The sequence below is a fragment of the Ambystoma mexicanum genome, chromosome 1q, assembly GCF_040938575.1.
Source record: "Ambystoma mexicanum isolate Mex_15411 chromosome 1q, UKY_AmexF1_1, whole genome shotgun sequence".
Classification (NCBI taxonomy): Eukaryota; Metazoa; Chordata; class Amphibia; order Caudata; family Ambystomatidae; genus Ambystoma; species Ambystoma mexicanum.
Window position 1 is genome coordinate 470,403,855 of NC_090922.1, and position 20,892 is coordinate 470,424,746.

The window sequence follows — 20,892 nt, forward strand, 5'->3', positions numbered from 1 at the left end:
ATGTTGTCTCCCATGATGACGCAAGAACGTTGGGGATGTTGTCTCCACTTAGCGATGTGGACTCACCAACAAGAGAAGGCTCAAGTGCTTGTCTGTGCAAAGTGATATAGGTTCCCCTATAGGCGAATGATTGGGTGGTTGGTTGCCTCATGTGGTCTGATGACTTCAGTCAGTCAAATTCTCTAGCTCTTATTTTCTCTAGTATGGGGGAGGGGACTGCTGCAGACCTCCGATAATGAATACTGTAACAGAGAGCCAACTCACGAGAACAGACTAGAGTGGTTGTCTTCCTTAGGTGACTTGCTATCGGCCTTCAGAACAGGGCAGATTAGGTGCCATCTATGGTAGTCAGAAGTGGACCATAATTGCTACATTTCATATCCGTGGGATTTGGGGGTGGCAAAGGGAGAGAGCGTGATGGGGAGTTTTTCTGAAGCTATGAATATTATTAACCAACCATTCCTGCCACACATGTCATCCACAGATTAAATGTGCTGCCGCTAATGTGTTGCGCGAGGCCTGGCTGGTGCACAAACACGCCAAGAGGAAGGACCTGGGACGCACAAGGCAGCATCAGCGGAACCTACTCAGGGCTATTCACATGTGAGTATCCACAAGCATATTGTTCACTTTGGCCTCGGTCTGCCACTCACATTGCGGTCCCTTTGCAATTCCATAGTTAGGACCATCCACCGTTAAAGGACTCAGAGATAGGGGCGGGCGGGTGGGCACTATCTCTGGATGTTTCCGCGCTTCCCTGGCATTTTCCTTTTTTCTACTGGTGCCTCCAGAGGATAGATTTATTATCATCCCTCTGCAAGGAAGAGTTGGGTTGGTTGTCTTCTTGAAGTCATAATCCCTTAGTACAATCCTATGCCTAAATATGGAAGATTATAGCACTAATGTCAGAGCGCCAGTGATCATCCCTTCTAAGGCCACTACCCACATTTTCCTTCTATGCCTGAAGGAGGGCAATTATTCCTTTACACGCAAGTGCTGTAGTGGTTATCTTCTGCAGGCAAAGATTCTGATTTCTGCTTGGAGCGTACAAGTAGTGCATGGTCTAATCAAGGTTAAGAGCTGTAACAATGTTAGGCACAAAGACAAATGCACTCAGTGCCGGACGATCATTGATTATTCCTCTGTATGTGAAGGATATAATAGTTGTGTCAATTGAGACAAACACCACTCAGAAGTAACCTGTTAACTTATGTCCGCTCTTAGACATTTGGTTCAAAATAAGGGATGATTCCACGGCAGAAATGGATATTGCCATTCTCGTCTGGTTATCTCATCGAATGGGAGTGTGGGTGGCCCTCATTGGTGTAGACACACTGTACAGCTTATGTTGAGGCTAGACACTGAGTTAGGTTTAAGAGTACGGAGTAAATCAGAATGTTCAATCTGAGAGTGAGCGTAATCTCATACCTCAGGCCTAGATGTGTGCTTTTACAGATGTGCCCCAAAAAGGGTCAAAGGGAAACAGCAGTCATTAGAATTCAAGAACCTTTTTATTAAGATTTCTCGATTACCATAAAGAAACTCACAATTAAGTGTTCATACCCAATCCAGCAGACTAGATCGGGTGTTATCGGCCATGGGCCTGAGTTAAAGGCCAGAGTGTAGCAAGGGTGTTTAACGAGGGTCCCTTGGCTGATAACACCCGAGCAGGTATGCCGGAGAGGGTATGAATGCCATTAGCTCCCGGGTTGCCAATCTGCCAACCCAGGGTGCTGAGAGCATTCTATATTGATTGAATGAACGGGGCGCCTCGTGGCGTCCCGTTCATTCAAGAAAAATACTTTAGCAAGATGGCCAGCACCCAGCGGTAGGACAGGGGTTCATATGGAGCCCCTCTTCCATTTCCATGGCGGCCAGCGCGGATAACGGGAGGAGGCGGCAGCAGCGGCACTCGCCGCCGCTGGCGAAATCAGGAAAGTGGGGTGGGGGATTTAAAGAAAAAGAGAAGAGAGGGTGGAGGGCAGAGGGAAGATGGCGGGGTGGGGGAAGCAGCCAGCAGGTTGCTCGGAACGTGGGCTTAGATCGGTAGATTCAGCCCGCGGTCCAAGCAACCTGATTGGTTGCTCATCCTGCCCCTGGTGCTAATACTCATGAATTTTTGGTGTGCAAATTGATTTCTCAGATATGTAATTTGCTGCATTGTATGAAACCCGTTGTAAACTAATGTATGTGGTGCTACAATACGTATAGCCCCAAACGTCTACAGCTACTGGGAAGCCGATAAGCCTACCTGTTCCGTGAGTACCAGAATGCTATGATAGTGGGGCGTGTGCCCTAGAACTCCAGGACTTTAGAAGCACAGATAAGCATGAAAGAGGTGGCTTCCAGAATGTCCTCTCATTTACTATCTAGCCCCTTACAATTCTACATTTTGGTTACTCCATGTTTCTGCATGAGCATAGCGCCACTATTTGCTTTTTTGTCTTCGGCCCCTCCTCGTGTGCTCATGCTATGCCTTTTGAACTAGGTTTTAAGCAATGTTTTGTTGTTTTGTGCATTTCCCACTTTTGACACTGCACGTCATGTTCTTCATACTTGGGTAAATTACAAGGTAGAAAACTATCACCTGTTTTCCATTCAGCTTCTTGAATGAATACTAAAGGCACAGAGAGGAGTGCAAATTGAACAAATACAATGAAGAAATTGTGTCAAACTCCTAAAATAAACCGAAAATGAAAACACGCCCACTGAAGTTATTGCCCCACCACCTACGGCAAGCATAATTAAAGACAAATTACATCTTTAACTGTGTTTAACAACATACAAATTCATGTGTTAGTTTCCCAAATCGCATGTATGTGGTGGGCAATTAAGACATTTAACACAACCTTTGGTGTAAAGTTTACAACTAGTGGCACAGGGCAAGGAAATGATGAGGCAACTCCAGTAGGTCACAGAAGGTAGAGATGTATTCACACAAACCCGCCACCCACAGTGACACCAACTTCAGCTACCAGGTCTCAACACCCAAACGCTATCCTCATCTCACCCCAGTACCTTAACATTCTACTGTTACCGTGGAGATAAAGAAGCATGGGAATCAGGGAGATATTATAAAGCATCCTTGCCTTAAACATAGTTTCAAATGTGCCTAGTCCCCTGACCAGGTTGAGTTCCATCTCAGAGTGCATTGGTGATGGTGCTTAGCGCATGACTCTTTGGTACCAGTGCTTTGGCCAACTTTCCCGGATCCTCTCCATCTGGTCGCAGAGTTGGCATGTCGATGATTTTATAATCGGTTGTCTTCATCACTCATGCATCCTATATGTCAAGTGTCACCGTTTTTTGGGAATTACCTTTCCATCATTTTCATAATTGTGACAGCGCACAAGAATATAGTTCCCTTTCCAGACTCTGGTGTCTGCACTGTCAAAAACAATCTTGTATTTTTCTATGTTTGTGCCATTTAAATTAAAATGTCCATTCTGTCAGAATATAAAGGTTGAAACTGGGAGAAGATGGCCGACATGTGAGGAAAGCTATCATACAGCCTTCTGAGGTCTTAGCTGAGCTTTTGTAGAGCAGTATGTGCTGGGAAAGATAACTGCAAAATTGGTGACACATGGCGCGGTTATTTGTTCCCCATGGTGGATGCGTTTTGAATACTAATAAAGACACGTTCCCAGGTCCCCAGTGTTTGTGTGCCAGGTGTGTTTTGCAGCATAAGAGTCTGTAGAGAAGTCCCATGGAGGGAAGTACAATCCAGCTTAACTATGGGCATGGAGATATGGAATGGGGGGAGCATAACGCTATTTCGAAGAGCTTCAGCTTTACAGCAACATCTTCTAAGAAGTGTGCTGGGACTAAAGGGCCCTATTTCACACCTGCAGTGCTCTCCCAAAGACCATTGCCACCGACTCCACCAAGACTGGCAGCGTACTGAGAGCCATCCTCCTGCCAGACAGTGCCAGTGCCTCCCACCGAAAACAAAGCCCTGGGCTGGCTGTCAGGGAAGGCCAGCTGCCTAACCATGATGCAGGCCATGGGGCCAGGGACTGGCGTGGCGTGCAGCAGGCCATGCCGCACACCAGCCCTTGGCCTCATGGCACACATCATCGTTGGCCCTGCATACAGCCAGCAATATTACTCACTCAATCAGACTACACCGGAGTGTATGTTGGAACCCAACCTCACCACCCTAATCCCACTACTCACCTTTTAATGTTTTGAAGCACCACGCAAGAGGCTGGTGCCGCTTAAACTGACGTGCTGCTGGCTTGAGGCTGATAAACAAAATAGAGCCCAAAGCGTCCCGTGCAGCTTGGCGTTCGAATTAGTCACACCCCCCATGTCTGCATTGTGATTGGAGGATTGGCAGGGGTCATACAGCATTGGCCAGGAGTCGCAAGCTGACAGCCAGGGGTCGCAGTTGCGACGCCTAGCAACCCCTAAATGAATTTTATGGGTGCAGAAGGCATTAGGTTGAGTGGTAGGATTTCAGAATCAACGCATTAGAAAAAGAAACAAAAAAAGGAATGGTGAAGCCAATAGTTTTGGCGTTTGCAGTTGTTTATTGCAATTTACAGTTCTGTTGTTAACAACTAGTCACAGCTTTATAAAATCCCACAGTAATATAAGAAACATATTTGTGGGAAATAACAAGGAAGAACATTACAAGCTGCATGTCTGTCAAATATGTGAAGTTATTTTCTATTTTCATTTATTATCAATTTTTCGCATTGTCGAGCATTCACCATAGAAATGTTCCGACGCACTGGATGAGTGACTTGAAAGATGATAATATAGATTGATGGACACACACATTTTTCGTTTGGATTTGTGAGTGGATGTATAACTCAGCCTTTCTACCTACATTACTGCTGCACCATCTCAGTCGAAAGACTGATGCCCTTCGAGCAAACGGAATCACAAAAATCAAATCCCTTTCATCATCCTGAGGGGCATCACACTCCTTAGGAGTCTTGTTTAGTGGGGTGCCAGCTGGTGGCTGCACATTACAAATCCACAATCATGCTGTCATCCTATTTCTTTTCACTATTAATCCACTTATATGGAATGGATGTTGAGGCTAAAAGAGGGTGAATTAGCAAACTCTGTAGTGTCATGCCACCCATCGAGGCAAAAGCCAACCAATCCTCTGATGATTAGATGATGTCGTTTTACCTTTATCAAAATGGGGGTGGCCTCTAGGTGGAGTCATCAGATATGATTTACCCAATTAAATGTGTATCCCCTATGTGATCAGTATGTAACCACGTCCCTTAACTAAGCCCCATTCCACGTAGGTTTTGTAAAATTGTGATGATGTATGATGCCATATATGATGGGTGCAAGGTACATAAAGTGGTGTTTTGTATGCACCCAACGAGAGCCTCAAGAATGTACTGCTTGATGGGGAGCAGGTGCAAGTGGAACTAGGTCACCTGGCCTAAGCCCCGCCCACCTGGCGCCTTACTGCCTGCCGCTCCTTTTCCCTACTTAAGGAGGCCTCCAGCCTCTTTTCCTTTGCAGATGGGGAGCAGGTGCAAGTGGATCTAGGTCACCTGGCCTAAGCCCCGCCCACCTGGTGCCTTCCTGGTTGCCGCTGTTTTTCCCTACTTAAGGAGGCCTCCAGCCTCTTTTCCTTTGCAGATGGGGAGCAAGTGCAAGTGGATCTAGGTCACCTGGCCTAAGCCCCGCCCACCTGGTGCCTTCCTGGTTGCTGCTGTTTTTCCCTACTTAAGGAGGCCTCCAGCCTCTTTTCCTTTGCAGATGGGGAGCGGATGCAAGTGGATCTAGGTCACCTGGCCTAAGCACCGCCCATCTGGTGCCTTCCTGCCTGCTGCTCTTTTTCCCTACTTAAGGAGGCCTCCAGCCTCTTTTCCTTTGTAGATGGGGAGCGGGTGCAAGTGGAACTAGGTCACCTGGCCTAAGCCCCACCCACCTGGTGCCTTCCTGCCTGCCGCTCTTTTTCCCTACTTAAGGAGGCCTCCAGCCTCTTTTCCTTTGCAGATGGGGAGCGGGTGCAAGTGGATCTAGGTCACCTGGCCTAAGCACCGCCCACCTGGTGCCTTCCTGCCTGCCACTCTTTTTCCCTACTTAAGGAGGCCTCCAGCCTCTTTTCCTTTGCAGATGGGGAGCAGGTGCAAGTGGATCTAGGTCACCTGGCCTAAGCACCGCCCACCTGGTGCCTTCCTGCCTGCCGCTCTTTTTCCCTACTTAAGGAGGCCTCCAGCCTCTTTTCCTTTGTAGATGGGGAGCAGGTGCAAGTGGATCTAGGTCACCTGGCCTAAGCCCCGCCCACCTGGTGCCTTCCTGCCTGATGCTCTTTTTCCCTACTTAAGGAGGCCTCCAGCCTCATTTCCTTTGTAGATGGGGAGCAGGTGCAAGTGGATCTAGGTCACCTGGCCTAAGCCCCGCCCACCTGGAGCCTTCCTGCTTGCTGCTCTTTTTCACCACTTAGCAAGCACCACCCACCTTCTTAGCCCTGCCTCTCCCTTCCTGCTCTTAACTATTAGATCAAGGGTGTCTCTCGCTCGGGCATCCTTAGCGAAGGGCAGATGGAGAAAAGGGCAATTCCTGTTCGGCTTGCAACATTATGTGTTACTACTGACTTCTGCAATTGTATTCACTCTCCCCTCTTCCTTCTCCACTCTTTTTGACTGCTAACTCTCTATTCTCCCCTCCTTCTCCCTTTTCCATTCTCCTCCCCTTACTTTCTTCTATGCACTTACTCTATCAGAATTGTCCCTGGAACTTAACAGATAAACTGGAGTTGAATGGGGGAACTTGACAAGGATGCCCCTTATCACCATTATTGCTCGCATTAGTAATTGAACCCTTGGCAGATATCCTTAGGGCACGGTATAGCACGGCAGGACTAAAGCTAGATGGTAAATTACTCATCATAACGCTATATACAGACAATATTTTGTTATATCTAAAGAATCCAGAACGATCCTTGGGCAAGGTACTAGCGGAGGTTATACGGTTCGGAGAATACACAGGTTTACGTCTTAACTCCAGCAAATCGGAGATATTCCCAGTCACAGAAAACACATTGCAACCTCAAGACCTATATGGTCTCGTTTGGAGCCCGAACCATATTCTTTATCTGGGTGCACACATTGCCAGAACAGCTCAGCTCTCCCGTGTCTTGAACTACAGTGTATTAGCCGGTGCTCTATGCGCAAAAATTAAACGGTGGAGCGCCCTCCCCATATCCCTGTTGGGTAGGGTAGCATTAATCAAAATGATCATATTACCAAAGCTTTTTTATTTATTCAGCAAAATTCCTGTCTGGCCAGGCCGCTCTTTGTTCACCACAATGACTGGTGCATGCACCTTGTTTGTGTGGGGAGGACACCCTAGAGTGAGCTGGAAGGTGTTAACGGATGCACACTCTAGGGGGGGAGTGATGGCACCTGATTTGGAACTATATTATCTAGCTGCACAAGCATGCCACACTTCCCAATGGGCTACACAATTCCTCAACCCTAAGATGCCAATACCCGGGCATGAAGAACGTGAAACGGTAATGGCACTCCACAAAATGAGCAGACCAACCCCCAAACACTATAACACTTTAGAACCACAAAGGTGACAATCACTGCATGGGCCAAGATAGCCGACATGTTCAATACGGACAGGCTATACCACCCGAGTATGCCACTCTGGGGAGACCCCCAAACTCCTTTCAACACAGAAGGTGAGTTTGCGATACATTGGACCTTTAAGGGTATCACTCAGTGGGGACAACTGTTTCCGGGGCAGAGCTTCATACAGTGGGTGGATATTAAAGAAATTGTGGGAAACACCAGTACATATAAACAGCAATACACCCAAGTGCGAAAGGCAATACAGAGAGCATGCCCCACCTTCCCCACCGAGCCAGTGATAAATATGGGCCAAGGCTATATGTTCACAGGGGGGTCACAAAAGATCTCGGCGGCAGCATTGTACAGGCTCCTTCCCCAGACGTGCCCAGTAGAGAATGGCAAAGCCAAGAATAAATGGGAACAGGACCTGGTACAACAATTAGATGAGCAGGAGTGGTCACAGATTTGCTTACTCACCAAGCAGATATCGTGCAACTCCAGGTATAGATTAATTCACTATAGAATAGTGCATAGAACGCATAATACCCCTGCAAAACTCAAAAGACTATATCCCAATATGTTGGGGACCTGTCCTAGATGTCACGCAGAAGATGCTAATATTTATCATATGTTATGGGCATGTGTGAAGCTACGGGGCTACTGGGAGGATGTCTGTGCTGCTCTGGATGGGATGGCGGATCAGCCAGTGGACTGGTCACCCAGGATATGCTTGTTGGGGGCGGTGGGGAAAATCAATCCGACCTGGCGTAAACTATTGAACTTGAGCATGCTAATAGCTAAAAGGGCGATTCTGATGAAATGGAAAAGTGCATATCCTCCAACTAAGGCGGATTGGGACAAGGACATGGTATGCACAAATGATACAGAGGAACTTTACATAGACTCGGTGTTGCCCCAATCCAGACCAAAGAATATATGGGATAGATTTAAGCAATATCTGATGGATAGGGCTGAGCGTGAGGACTCGGGATCGGAAACAAACTGAAATTGAAAACTGTAATGAAGCGATGTGTAATATATGTATGCATTTGTGTTACCTGGGTGCAAGAAAAATAAAGTTAGAAAAACAAAAAAGAATTGTCCCTGGACCTAGTATGATAGCAACCTCGTCTCCTCCTCCCTCCCCTTACTGGTTTTTTACTCCCCACCTCCCCTCCAGCACTATCTGAAATGTCATCAGGCCTAGTATGATAGTCGCTTGTTTTGTTCCTCCCCTACCTTTCTGCACCCCTCTCCCTCAGCTCTTGTTTTTTTCCGGCTCTACCAAAAATGTGGTCAGGCCTAGTACGGTAGTCACCTGTCTGTTTCCCTTTCCTTTCCACTCTCCCCCTCCCTCCCTTATCTATGTCTTAGCTCTTGCACTATCTTAAATGTCGTCATGCCGAGTACGATAGTTAATTTCACGTCCTTACTGTTCATGGCCTGTAAGAATGTGATTGTTTTTTCCCTTGTTAAACTCCCTTCCCTTGAAGCGCTTTGAAACACATTGTGTATAGGCGCTACATAAATAAACTATCATATCATATCATATCATGCTGTCCCTGCTTTATTTGGATAATAATAAAGCAGGGTTTTGCCTTGCCCTTTCTGTATCTCATCCTTTACTCCGGTTTCGTTTGACTCCATTACCTCTGGCATACCTGGGACCTTTGGGCCCGCCTTACCAGATGTTATTGGAAGGGATCTGGGTGCAATCTGCAGTCACTGGCGTAGGTCCTAGCAGGGGCTGAAATAGTCCTTAATCATTTGGAAGTTGATAAGCGGTGTCACAGATGTGGGTAATAGGAGCCTCCATTATCAGTAGAGGGTTTTGTGTATTTATAGTTTACTGCAAGGATCTCTTCTCCTTTGCCTATATGATTCTGCACCACAGGCATTTCCAAAACCAGTCTTGCTGACTGAACAAGTTGTGCGAAATCGGATTTTGTGGAGTGTTTTTACTTAGAGAAAGAGGTTTGTCTGTGTGACCCAGTGAGCTTTTTTAAAAACAAAAATGTATTAAGTGGACATTTTCTGGTCACCAGAGACTAGGCTTCACCATGTAAACAGTGTGCACCTGTGCACCCCTATACACCACATAGCGGTAGCCCTATTTTGCAGGCCTGTCACAGGGATTGGTGGGGTCCAGGGCAAATAATTTGGTGAGGCTCCCACGCTATTTTTTGCACTACGCCCGCCCCACTATAAATAGGAGATGCAAATCCTCTCCCTTTGCATGGAGGGCATAGATATTGTGATGAGGCCCTCTGGATTCAGCTGGGCTAAGTTAAAATCTCACTGTTGTTCGTTTAAACTTAACCTCAATAAGATTTGTTGGGTAAATATCCATGCTGAACACACTGAAAATCCTGCGAAGATCATGCCATGGTCACCCAACATATGTCATCTTCCACCAGTGTCGAGGGTAATGAACCATGAGCCTATCTTGCATGCACTAGTCAGGTGAAATCTTCCATCAATACCCCCTGCCAGAAGCCTTTCATACTCACGTGATTTTTGGCTTCCTCTAATGTGCTATATTTGCAAAGGTACATCTGGAGGGGAGTGTGTCTATATAGGACAGGCTGACTGGATGTCCCACATCCACAGCTTCTAAGTTAGAGACAACTCTATTGTTTTATGTTTCTGAGGTCTATATTTTTGTGCAATAAAAGCTCCATGTGTTGAGGTTACTGTGGCCCCAATATACCAATATCCAGGTAGATTATCTGGTATTACATCCTACTTTTGGTATGATATCCTATTTTTATGTATAGAGCTTCATGTCTGAATCCTGACTCCTCCCACGTCTAAGCATTGTAAAAATATGTGCTTTTACTATGAAATGTAATAATACATAATTTATCAAGCTCATAAGGGTGAAGGGCTGATTCAGCCCTGTTGAAATATAAACTTGGAAAGTGCAGGCTGGCACATGTCAGAGTTGAGCTTTTAAATCGCTGAGCTATCCAATTGTGACCCATTATGCTGTTTAAACAACTGTACAGTTATAAAGAACCATTTGTTAGAATATCTACCCACCACCCTTTCCTCTACCTTCCAGTACTTAAAAACAAAACATAATACTGCTATTTTGTCTCGTTTACTAGTGGGTCATGAACTATTCATCCTACTTCTAAGCACTTTAATAATAAGTGTTATGTTAATAACAAATGTAACCTCCAGAGCCAATGCATTACAAAATGCTGTGGTATGCACATTTAAGGAAAATAAACCAGTAAGATAGCTCAGAGGGTTAAGGGCTGACTTCTGGGATGCATGTGTGATCTGCAGATCTTCAGGCCACAGGTTCAATCCTAGCACGGTCTACTCAACCTGTATCCTTCTGAGGTTGACAAATGAGTATTCATTTCAGTTGCTGGGTAATAATGATTTTACATAGGAGTGTTTATTTGAAGTGCGCTGGCTAACGCAATGTATAAGGAATGGGTATCCTCATTATGAGTTTGGCGGTGTGGCCAACAAAGGCGGTAATGCAGTGGTAACAGACTTACCACTGCATTACCACACCACCAAACTATGGGTTTTGTGGTAAGGTGTAGGAAAAACCTCCAGCAGAATTCTGGAGGTAATTCCTTCACCTTATCGCCCAAAACTGGCCAAATCGGCGGAATTACCACATCATTCTACGAACTCCCCATGGAGTCCTTCATACTCCAATAAATATGTACTAACACCACCTACCACCACTTGCAATCCGGCGCTAATTCTGCTGAACCAAGTGGCAGCAATGGTTAATCCATTTGGTGGTAATTTGCCGGATTTACTGCCTAAATTCCACCAAACTTGTAACGAGGCCCTAAGTGTCAGCATATATGCTCAGAATAATGTAAGTGTGAGTTGTGTGACTCTTATTCAACTTCTGACATGCCTTTATAAACATCATTGCCAAGTGTTTACTAACTTCCTTGGGACATATACAAATCTTATTTTGTAATGGCATGCCTAAGGCTGAATGAGACCAGGTTATGAGTTCAGTGGCAGTGAGATGATGGCGTCTTCACGCAGACTGCTGTGAACAGAAATCAGGAGGATACAAATCTACACATTGTTAATTAGACTTTGTGAATGTTAGCTGGAACTGTAAGTGCCCTGTCCCCTCACCCCCAAATATAACTCCTGGACAAACCGCTATACTCTTTCGCCCCAAACCTTTTCGTGGCCATTAACCACACAAGAAATCTTACAAAATAACTCGTCTGTGGACAGATTGTCCTCAAAACTGGAAAATGCAGTTAGGGGAACGGGAATAAGAGGGGTTACAGGCAAGAATAAGGGCAGGGATGGCGCATGAAGCATGCCATCCAGGTCATTCAAGCAAGCTACAGACAGTCCAGGTGGCAGGAAGGGGATCCCTGAGTCCCCAGGTCATTCAAGCAAGCTACAGACAGTCCAGGTGGCAGGAAGGGGATCCCTGAGTACAGAGAACTGCCGAGAAAGGGGTACAATGGGAGCTGCAGTCACTCTCCTTTTAGAAGCAGCCTGTACCCTACTATGTCACTGCTGGAGGTTGATAAGAGGTGTTAATGGGCAAGGCAGGGAAACCAGCTTGACAGCGCCAGTAAGGCCCACTGTTACAGGCCCGCAAAAGCATGCATGCATTTAGAGTTAGTTGTGAATGGAAGCATTTTGCTGGCAAGGGGGTGATAACAGGGCCCTCTGCAAGGCCACTGCTAGTGTGTGTCATGATCACTGCTTCCAAGGAGTCAGGAACAGCCCAACATCCTTGGAAGCAGGCCCCTAACCGTTATCTTAGGCACCAGCCGGTCCCCACTGGGACCTTTTGGACCTTGTCCTGGCGCTGGTGGCACCAGGCTCATCAAAGACATCGGTCCCGGCACTGGAAGCGCCGGGCTCATATTATGTATGAAGATGCTTGGGTGGACTTACCTGCAGCAGACCATGCTGCTTACTTACCAGCCACTTAGAAGTCCTCTGTGAACAGGAACTACTTTCTTACCTGGGTGGGGCAAGCTCCACTCCCTGGATACAGCACTGGAACTCTTCTGGAACTGGAACTCTTTTCTTACCTAGGCGGGGCCGTGGAGGAAGACGCCTCATCACTCCAAGGCTATTTAAATCACACCCGATAGATGAAACGTGCTTCGCGTTATTCTGCATCTGCAGCAGAACGCTCACCGAGTCTGTTCCAGCCTTTCTTCTTTCGATCCTGAACCTGCAAGAATTATACTTACCATTCCTGTATCCAGTCAACAACAGCACCTGCAAAGACAAGAAACAACAGGTTAGCAAGGCAACCTTTACACGCAGTGCTTACTCACCTGATCCATCGGCTGCGGCCATTTCTTCACGCTGCACCTCCGCCTGTGAAGACAAAAGCATTGTTATTACTTACCGGCACTCCGCGAATTCCGGATTTCTTCACGCTGCACCTCCGCCGGTGAAGACAAAAGCATTGTTATTACTTACCGGCACTCCGCGAATTCCGGATTTCTTCACGCTGCATCGCCGCCTGTGAAGACAAAAGAAGAGACATTAGACAGGTATTTACTTACGCCCATCGCGCTCGTCACAATAGAACGCCTGCAAATACTCCGGCGTCTCTTCAGCACGAACTAAGCAGCGAGGGAAAAAGATAGTTTGAGCGCTTGCATTTACTTACTCATTTCCAGGCGCTTCACTCCATCTTCCATCTCCAGAGTCCTGCAAGACAAAAAGGGAAAAGCATTATACAGAGTCCTGTTCAATATTAACGTGCCACGCACCTAAAGACTATAAAGACTAAAAAGGTGTCCGGAAACTCAACGCTCGTGCAGTTAACGACGGTAACGATCCTCTGAGTTCAAGAGGCCTATGTTTCACCAGTGAAGGAACTGGCAACGGCACCCTGCACCAGACGCAGATGGAGAGTCCAGCATTCACCTATCTAAGGTGAGCACGTTGACCTGAGGGCTCTACGGAGAAGCTAGGAAGAGAGGGAGAGAGAGGGACATTCAACAACCCAGACCCTTAACCCCCATATTCTTTCACCTGCAGAAACCTCACCCTTCGAGTTCGACACACAGTAAGAAGAGGTTCGACCCCAGAAGCCAATCGAGTCCTGCACATCACTTTTCGAGTCACAGACACCTTCCTGCCAAGACCAGCACCTCCGTGGGAATCAGGTGAGCGTTACAGAACGCGAAGCCCACCGCAAAACTCCTACCCAGGCGCAATGGAAACCTCAGACACTGATCAATTAGCCCAGTTGCTCGGGGAATTAAGAGCAGAAGTACATGCAGCTCGTCAGGAAACAAACTCTCTAAGAAGAGAGCTGATAATTTCCAAGGAGCGAACAGAGGACCTCGCTAGGCAATTGCTACAAAAGCAGGCAGGACAGACACCTTTGCCCGCTTCAGGAGGAAGTTATCCTTCTGCATCATCTTTAAATCCAGTGCAAATCAATCTACCCGGTAATGTGCCATTGGCTCCGCCCGAATGCTTTTCTGGTGACCCAAAGAAATTTGCAGTGTTCATCAACCAGTGCCGCCTACACTTCTTATGTCGACCAGCTGCATTCCCAACAGATCAGACCAAGGTGTCTTTCGTGCTTTCTTATCTCAGTGGCAGCGCAGCAGTTTGGTCGATCCCTTTAGTCACCCAGGATGATCCGGTTTTACATGATTTCCAGGCCTTCCAGTCCAGCATGGAGAAACTGTTCGCAAGACATGCACAAGGGCAGGCCTTGGACAATGAACTTCTTTCATTACGACAGGGTAATCAAGACCTCTTGACTTATATAGCCTCATTCAACAGACTTATAGTGGAAACTCAATGGCCCGAGGATAAGAGAATAACGCTTTTCTACCGAGGCTTGCGTGGAGAGCTCAAGGATGTGTTAGCTCAAGTTGTGAATACTCCACAAGAATGCTCAGACTATATTGACTTAGTTGTCCAATTGGACCACAGATTACAGAACAGGAAGGCTTATCGTTCCAAATTTGATACCCAAGTGTTTTCTAAACCACAGACCTCTACTAGGGGAGCTGACACTGTGGAACCCATGCAAATAGGGGGCATGAAAGGACCTTTAACCCAAAAGGAGCGGGAAAGAAGAAGACAGCTGCAATTATGCCTCTATTGCGGAAACTCAGGGCACTTTCTTCGAGACTGTCCAGTGAAACCAGCTAAGAAGGCTGTAGGAGCCGCAGATACCTGTACCACAAATTCTGAGCAGGGAAACGACCTAGCCCGACAAGTGTAGAGGTCCTCTTGCTGAGCGTTAAGATCTGTCCCGTGACCTCGCATTTCGTGGTGCCCATGGTCCTCATTAGTCCTGATCGTCCGGATCGTTTGCATGCAATTGAAGCTTACATCGACAGCGGAGCAATCGGTAATTATGTGGACCGTGAAATGGTATCAAGGATGAACCTACCCCTTGTCCCTAAGGCAGTAAAAGACGTCATTACTACAGTGGATGGCACAGAGATAGCCTCCGGACCAGTAACGCACGCCACCCAAGAAGTGACGCTAGTGAGCCAAGATGGACACCGGGAGAAAATCGTGTTCGATGTGATCAAGGCCCCTCAGTTCCAGATCATTCTGGGAATCCCTTGGTTAGAGAAGCACAATCCTCAGATCGATTGGCGAGCAAAGACGGTTCAGTTTCCAGAATGTTTTACCACTTGTTATCCTCGGCCTGATGTTTCACTGGCGGCAATCTCTTCTGAGGTTCCCAAATTACCTCCCGAATACCAGGAATTCCAAGACGTCTTTCGGAAGGATCAAGCTAACACCATGCCTCCTCATAGGTCTTACGACTGTCAAATAGATCTGATACCCGGAACAACTCCTCCTTGCAGTAGGATTTATGCCCTCACCGAGCCAGAGAATGTTCACCTCAGACAATATCTGGACCAATACCTAGCCAACGGGTTTATCCGTCCTTCAAAATCTCCAGCTTCCTCGGCTTTGTTCTTCATTCTGAAAAAGGAAGGAGACCTTAGGACTTGTATAGATTACCGCGCCCTGAATCGAATCACCGTTAAAAACAGATACCCGTTACCTTTGATCCCTGAACTCCTGGACCAAGTCAAAGACGCATGTATATATACAAAGTTGGATCTCAGAGGAGCCTACCACTTGGTACGAATAAAAGAGGGCGATGAATGGAAGACGGCCTTCCGCACCAAGTATGGGCTGTTTGAATATCAAGTTATGCCCTTTGGACTTTGCAACGCTCCTGCCGCCTTCCAGTATTTTATGAATGATGTCCTTAGAGAACTCATAGATGTGTGTGTTGTTGTCTACATTGATGACATCCTGGTCTATTCATCATCTAAAGAAGAACATCGGAAACATGTTAGAGAGGTCCTCAAGAGACTAGGTCAACATAACCTTAAACTCGAAAAATGCGTTTTTAACGTAACTGAAGTTGAGTTCCTGGGATTCATATTGTCACCCAACGGAGTCCATATGGATTCAAAGAAAGTCGATGCAATTATCAAGTGGCCTTCACCAACCTCTATAAAGGGAGTCCAAAGCATGTTAGGCTTCGCTAATTTTTACCGCAGATTCATTCCTGAATTCTCTCGAATAGTCCAGCCCATCACTGCTCTGTTAAAGAAAAACAAACGTTTTGAGTGGTCTACTGAGGCGGAACAAGCTTTTCAGGACTTAAAAACTAAATTAATTTCTGCACCTGTTCTAAAACATCCTCGTCCAGAACTCCCCTACTTCGTAGAAACAGATGCTTCAAGTCTTGCTTTGGGGGCAGTTTTATCACAAAGAGATCCGGTCACACATCATTTACATCCTGTAGCCTTTTGGTCCCGCAAATTCTCGGCTCCCGAGATCAACTATTCAATTACAGACAAGGAACTTTTAGCTATCAGATCGGCCTTTAAAGCATGGCGGCATTATCTTTTGGGAGCCAGACACACAGTCACCGTAATGACTGATCACCGCAACTTACAGTATCTGAAGACGGCCAAAGCTCAGTCTTCCAGGCAGCTTCGCTGGGCTCTGTTTTTGGCTGAATTTGATTTTATAATTACTTATCGACCTGGCAGTAAAAATGGAAAAGCAGATGCCCTTTCCCGGATGGGAATAGATGAACATTTGACCAATCCAGAACCAATACCCATAATCCCTGAACAAAGGATTTTGGGTTTGGTCAGCGTTCAATCCTTTGAAGACATCAAGACCACAGTCAAATCACTTCTAACTCCGGCCGACTTACAGGACTGGCAATTAAGGGGAAAAGAATTTTCAGTGGATCAAGACCTACCTTTTTTCCAAGGACGATTGTACTTGCCCAGTGAGAAGATACAAAGACAGGTAATCTCCTGTTATCACGATTCACTAATGGAGGGTCACCCTGGCATAACCAAAACCATGGAAAAGGTCAAAAGACATTTCTGGTGGCCATCATGGAAAAAGGATATTAGAGACTTTGTAATCTCTTGCGGTGTATGCGCCCAAAATAAAAGTCTGAAGGAGAAACCAGCCGGCCTCTTACACCCACTAGACATCCCTCCCTGTCCATGGCATACCCTGTCCATGGATTTCATCACGGACTTACCTCCATGCTCAGGGTATAATACCATTTTAGTAGTCGTGGATCTATTCTCCAAGATGGCTCACTTCATTCCCCTGAAGGGCCTACCTTCAGCTTCAGTATTGGCCCGAGAATTCTTAGAAAACATCGTTCGGTTACACGGTTTTCCCTCGGTTTTGGTTTCCGATAGGGGAAGTCAATTCATCTCCCACTTTTGGCGAAGTTGCTGTCATTTAGCCCAAATAGATGTGAGACTTTCTACCAGTCACCATCCCCAAACTGACGGACAAACCGAGAGGACAAATCAAACTCTAGAGCAATATCTACGTTGCATGCTCCAACAAACTGAAAACCCTTGGAAGGACATTCTTTGGATTGCTGAATACGCTTATAACAATTCGACTCATTCTGGAACCGGAAAGACTGCCTTCTTCTTATTATACGGACACCATCCTAGAACCTCTAACCTGGATCCTCCCCAAGAATTCGAGGCACCTGCTGTGGATCACTTGCACTCGGAGATCACTTGTGCTTTTAAGGAAGCCACTGACCATCTGCAAAGAGCTAAAGCTCAATTCAAGAAAGGAGCAGATCAGCACCGTAAAGAGGCCCCTCACTACGCAGTGGGAGATCAGGTCTGGTTATCCACTAAGCACCTACCTCTAAAAGGACCCCGCACTTATCTCTTACCTTGGACCCTATCTTATCTCTGCCATAATTAATCCAGTGGCTGTTAAATTGGAATTGCCTTCGCATATGAAAATACATCCAGTATTCCATGTCTCCTTACTAAAACCGGTACAACCAGGAACCCGATTAACCGAACTCCCAGAACCTGTTTTAGTAGATGGAGAAATTGAGTTCGAAGTAAAGAACATCCTAGACTCCAAAATCTCCAAATCTAAATTATATTACCTGGTTGATTGGAAAGGATACGGCCCCCAGGAAAGGTCTTGGGAACCCTCAGAACATGTCCACGCACCTCGTCTGGTCAAGAAATTCCATTTGAATCACCCCGACAAGCCAAAACCCCCGGAGAAGACACGCTTGGGAGGGGCCTTGAGGGGGGGTGCTGTCATGATCACTGCTTCCAAGGAGTCACGAACAGCCCAACATCCTTGGAAGCAGGCCTCTAACCGTTATCTTAGGCACCAGCCAGTCCCCACTGGGACCTTTTGGACCTTGTCCTGGCGCCGGTGGCACCAGGCTCATCAAAGTCATCGGTCCCGGCACTGGAAGCGACGGGCTCATATTATGTATGAAGATGCTTGGGTGGACTTACCTGCAGCAGACCATGCTGCTTACTTACCAGCCACTTAGAAGTCCTCTGTGAACAGGAACTACTTTCTTACCTGGGTGGGGCAAGCTCCACTCCCTGGATACAGCACTGGAACTCTTCTGGAACTGGAACTCTTTTCTTACCTAGGCGGGGCCATGGAGGAAGATGCCTCATCACTCCAAGGCTATTTAAACCACACCCGATAGATGAAACGTGCTTCGCGTTATTCTGCATCTGCAGCAGAACGCTCACCGAGTCTGTTCCAGCCTTTCTTCTTTCGATCCTGAACCTGCAAGAATTATACTTACCATTCCTGTATCCAGTCAACAACAGCACCTGCAAAGACAAGAAACAACAGGTTAGCAAGGCAACCTTTACACGCAGTGCTTACTCACCTGATCCATCGGCTGCGGCCATTTCTTCACGCTGCACCTCCGCCTGTGAAGACAAAAGCATTGTTATTACTTACCGGCACTCCGCGAATTCTGGATTTCTTCACGCTGCACCTCCGCCGGTGAAGACAAAAGCATTGTTATTACTTACCGGCACTCCGCGAATTCCGGATTTCTTCACGCTGCATCGCCGCCTGTGAAGACAAAAGAAGAGACATTAGACAGGTATTTACTTACGCCCATCGCGCTCGTCACAATAGAACGCCTGCAAATACTCCGGCGTCTCTTCAGCACGAACTAAGCAGCGAGGGAAAAAGATAGTTTGAGCGCTTGCATTTACTTACTCATTTCCAGGCGCTTCACTCCATCTTCCATCTCCAGAGTCCTGCAAGACAAAAAGGGAAAAGCATTATACAGAGTCCTGTTCAATATTAACGTGCCACGCACCTAAAGACTATAAAGACTAAAAAGGTGTCCGGAAACTCAACGCTCGTGCAGTTAACGACGGTAACGATCCTCTGAGTTCAAGAGGCCTATGTTTCACCAGTGAAGGAACTGGCAACGGCACCCTGCACCAGACGCAGATGGAGAGTCCAGCATTCACCTATCTAAGGTGAGCACGTTGACCTGGGGGCTCTACGGAGAAGCTAGGAAGAGAGGGAGAGAGAGAGGGACATTCAACAACCCAGACCCTTAACCCCCATATTCTTTCACCTGCAGAAACCTCACCCTTCGAGTTCGACACACAGTGAGAAGAGGTTCGACCCCAGAAGCCAATCGAGTCCTGCACATCACTTTTCGAGTCGCAGACACCTTCCTGCCAAGACCAGCGCCTCCGTGGGAATCAGGTGAGCGTTACAGTGTGAGACCTAGGGCGCATTGTCCCTCCTGTTTGACCCTCATGACAGCCCTGCAGTTTTATACATTGCTACTTGTAGTGCTGGCACATGCAGGGCCATTTTAAGCACTTTTGGGGCACGGGCAACTCCACCGAACAAAAAGGAATGAAGGGCTCCAGAATATCTGGTCACGCACCCTCGTCCTGACCACAACACATAGTTGATATCCTGCCTCACAGTGATCAAAATATGCATGGGTACTCCCTTTCGGTCCCCCTACCCGCTTCATTCTTGGTGTAATCAGAATGATAAACAAGTATCATTTCAAGGACAACATTAGCAGTCCATGAAGAGGTTACTTGTGTTCTAGCTTAGGCACAGAACACTTTTCATCAACAGCAGCCACCAGGGAGGCATACTGCCCATAATATAAAAGCAGGACATAGATCAAATGAAAAGTGCACATACTCCAGAATAGACAGACAACTCAAATTAGCGGCCATTTGGAATGCAAAAGTGCCCAAGCCTGGATAGAGGAGACCAATTGGAAGCAAGCAGATAGCTACACATATCATAGCATCAATAGTGGATGAAGATTAGAAACTACCAGGAAGGTGTCCTTATCCAGACAGACGAATATGAGAAGAGGGAATTGGTTTTCAAGTAGTGCTGCCATTAGAGAGAATGTGTTGCGCAATATATCAATGTTCACTATTATAGAGGAAGCAACACTATAGCCAGGGAAACAATCAATGAGGCTTTTTTGAAGATCATACCCTGAAAACGTTATTACTCTGAAGGCACCCATTTTGAAAGGTTTACGGACTGGCAATTTTAACAAGTTAGGTAATACAATTAAATGATTAAATGAGATGCCAAGGATCACGCTTCGGTTAAGTGGTGAAGCTGGGATTTGTGTCGACCGTATGCACTTGGCTGCTTTCCTTTCCAGTTCTTACCATGAACTAAAATAATCCAATTGTATAGAACTGACTTGGACAGTACATATATGACATAACCTAAAATGACAGTTTTTTAAAACAAAATGATATAGGAGCATATTATGCAAAATGGGAATGATTATGGCACCATTGTCTCCACCTTTCAGCAAAGTATATAAGTACCAGCATACTAATTGATGTGATCGTAACAAATTTCAGATGGGTTTCTCTTTTGTATATTAAAGCTTTAAATAAGCCCAAAACACAGGCTTGTGAAATAGTGTATAACCGTGCAGAAGGACCTTTGAATTATACAGAAAATAGCAACGTATTTTGGTGTCAAATGAGCAGACATTAAAATA

General features: G+C 46.4%; 1 protein-coding gene across 2 annotated transcripts in view; it reads left to right on the plus strand.

Annotated features, from left to right (window-relative positions):
- The window catches only part of KCNN4 (potassium calcium-activated channel subfamily N member 4), a 569,890-nt gene that overhangs the window by 487,040 nt on the left and 61,958 nt on the right, over positions 1-20,892 (plus strand). For both annotated transcript variants that reach the window (XM_069640748.1, XM_069640755.1), the window contains exon 6: positions 485-603. In XM_069640748.1, the coding sequence (XP_069496849.1) occupies positions 485-603 (119 nt within the window). The remainder of the gene's footprint in view (positions 1-484; positions 604-20,892) is intronic.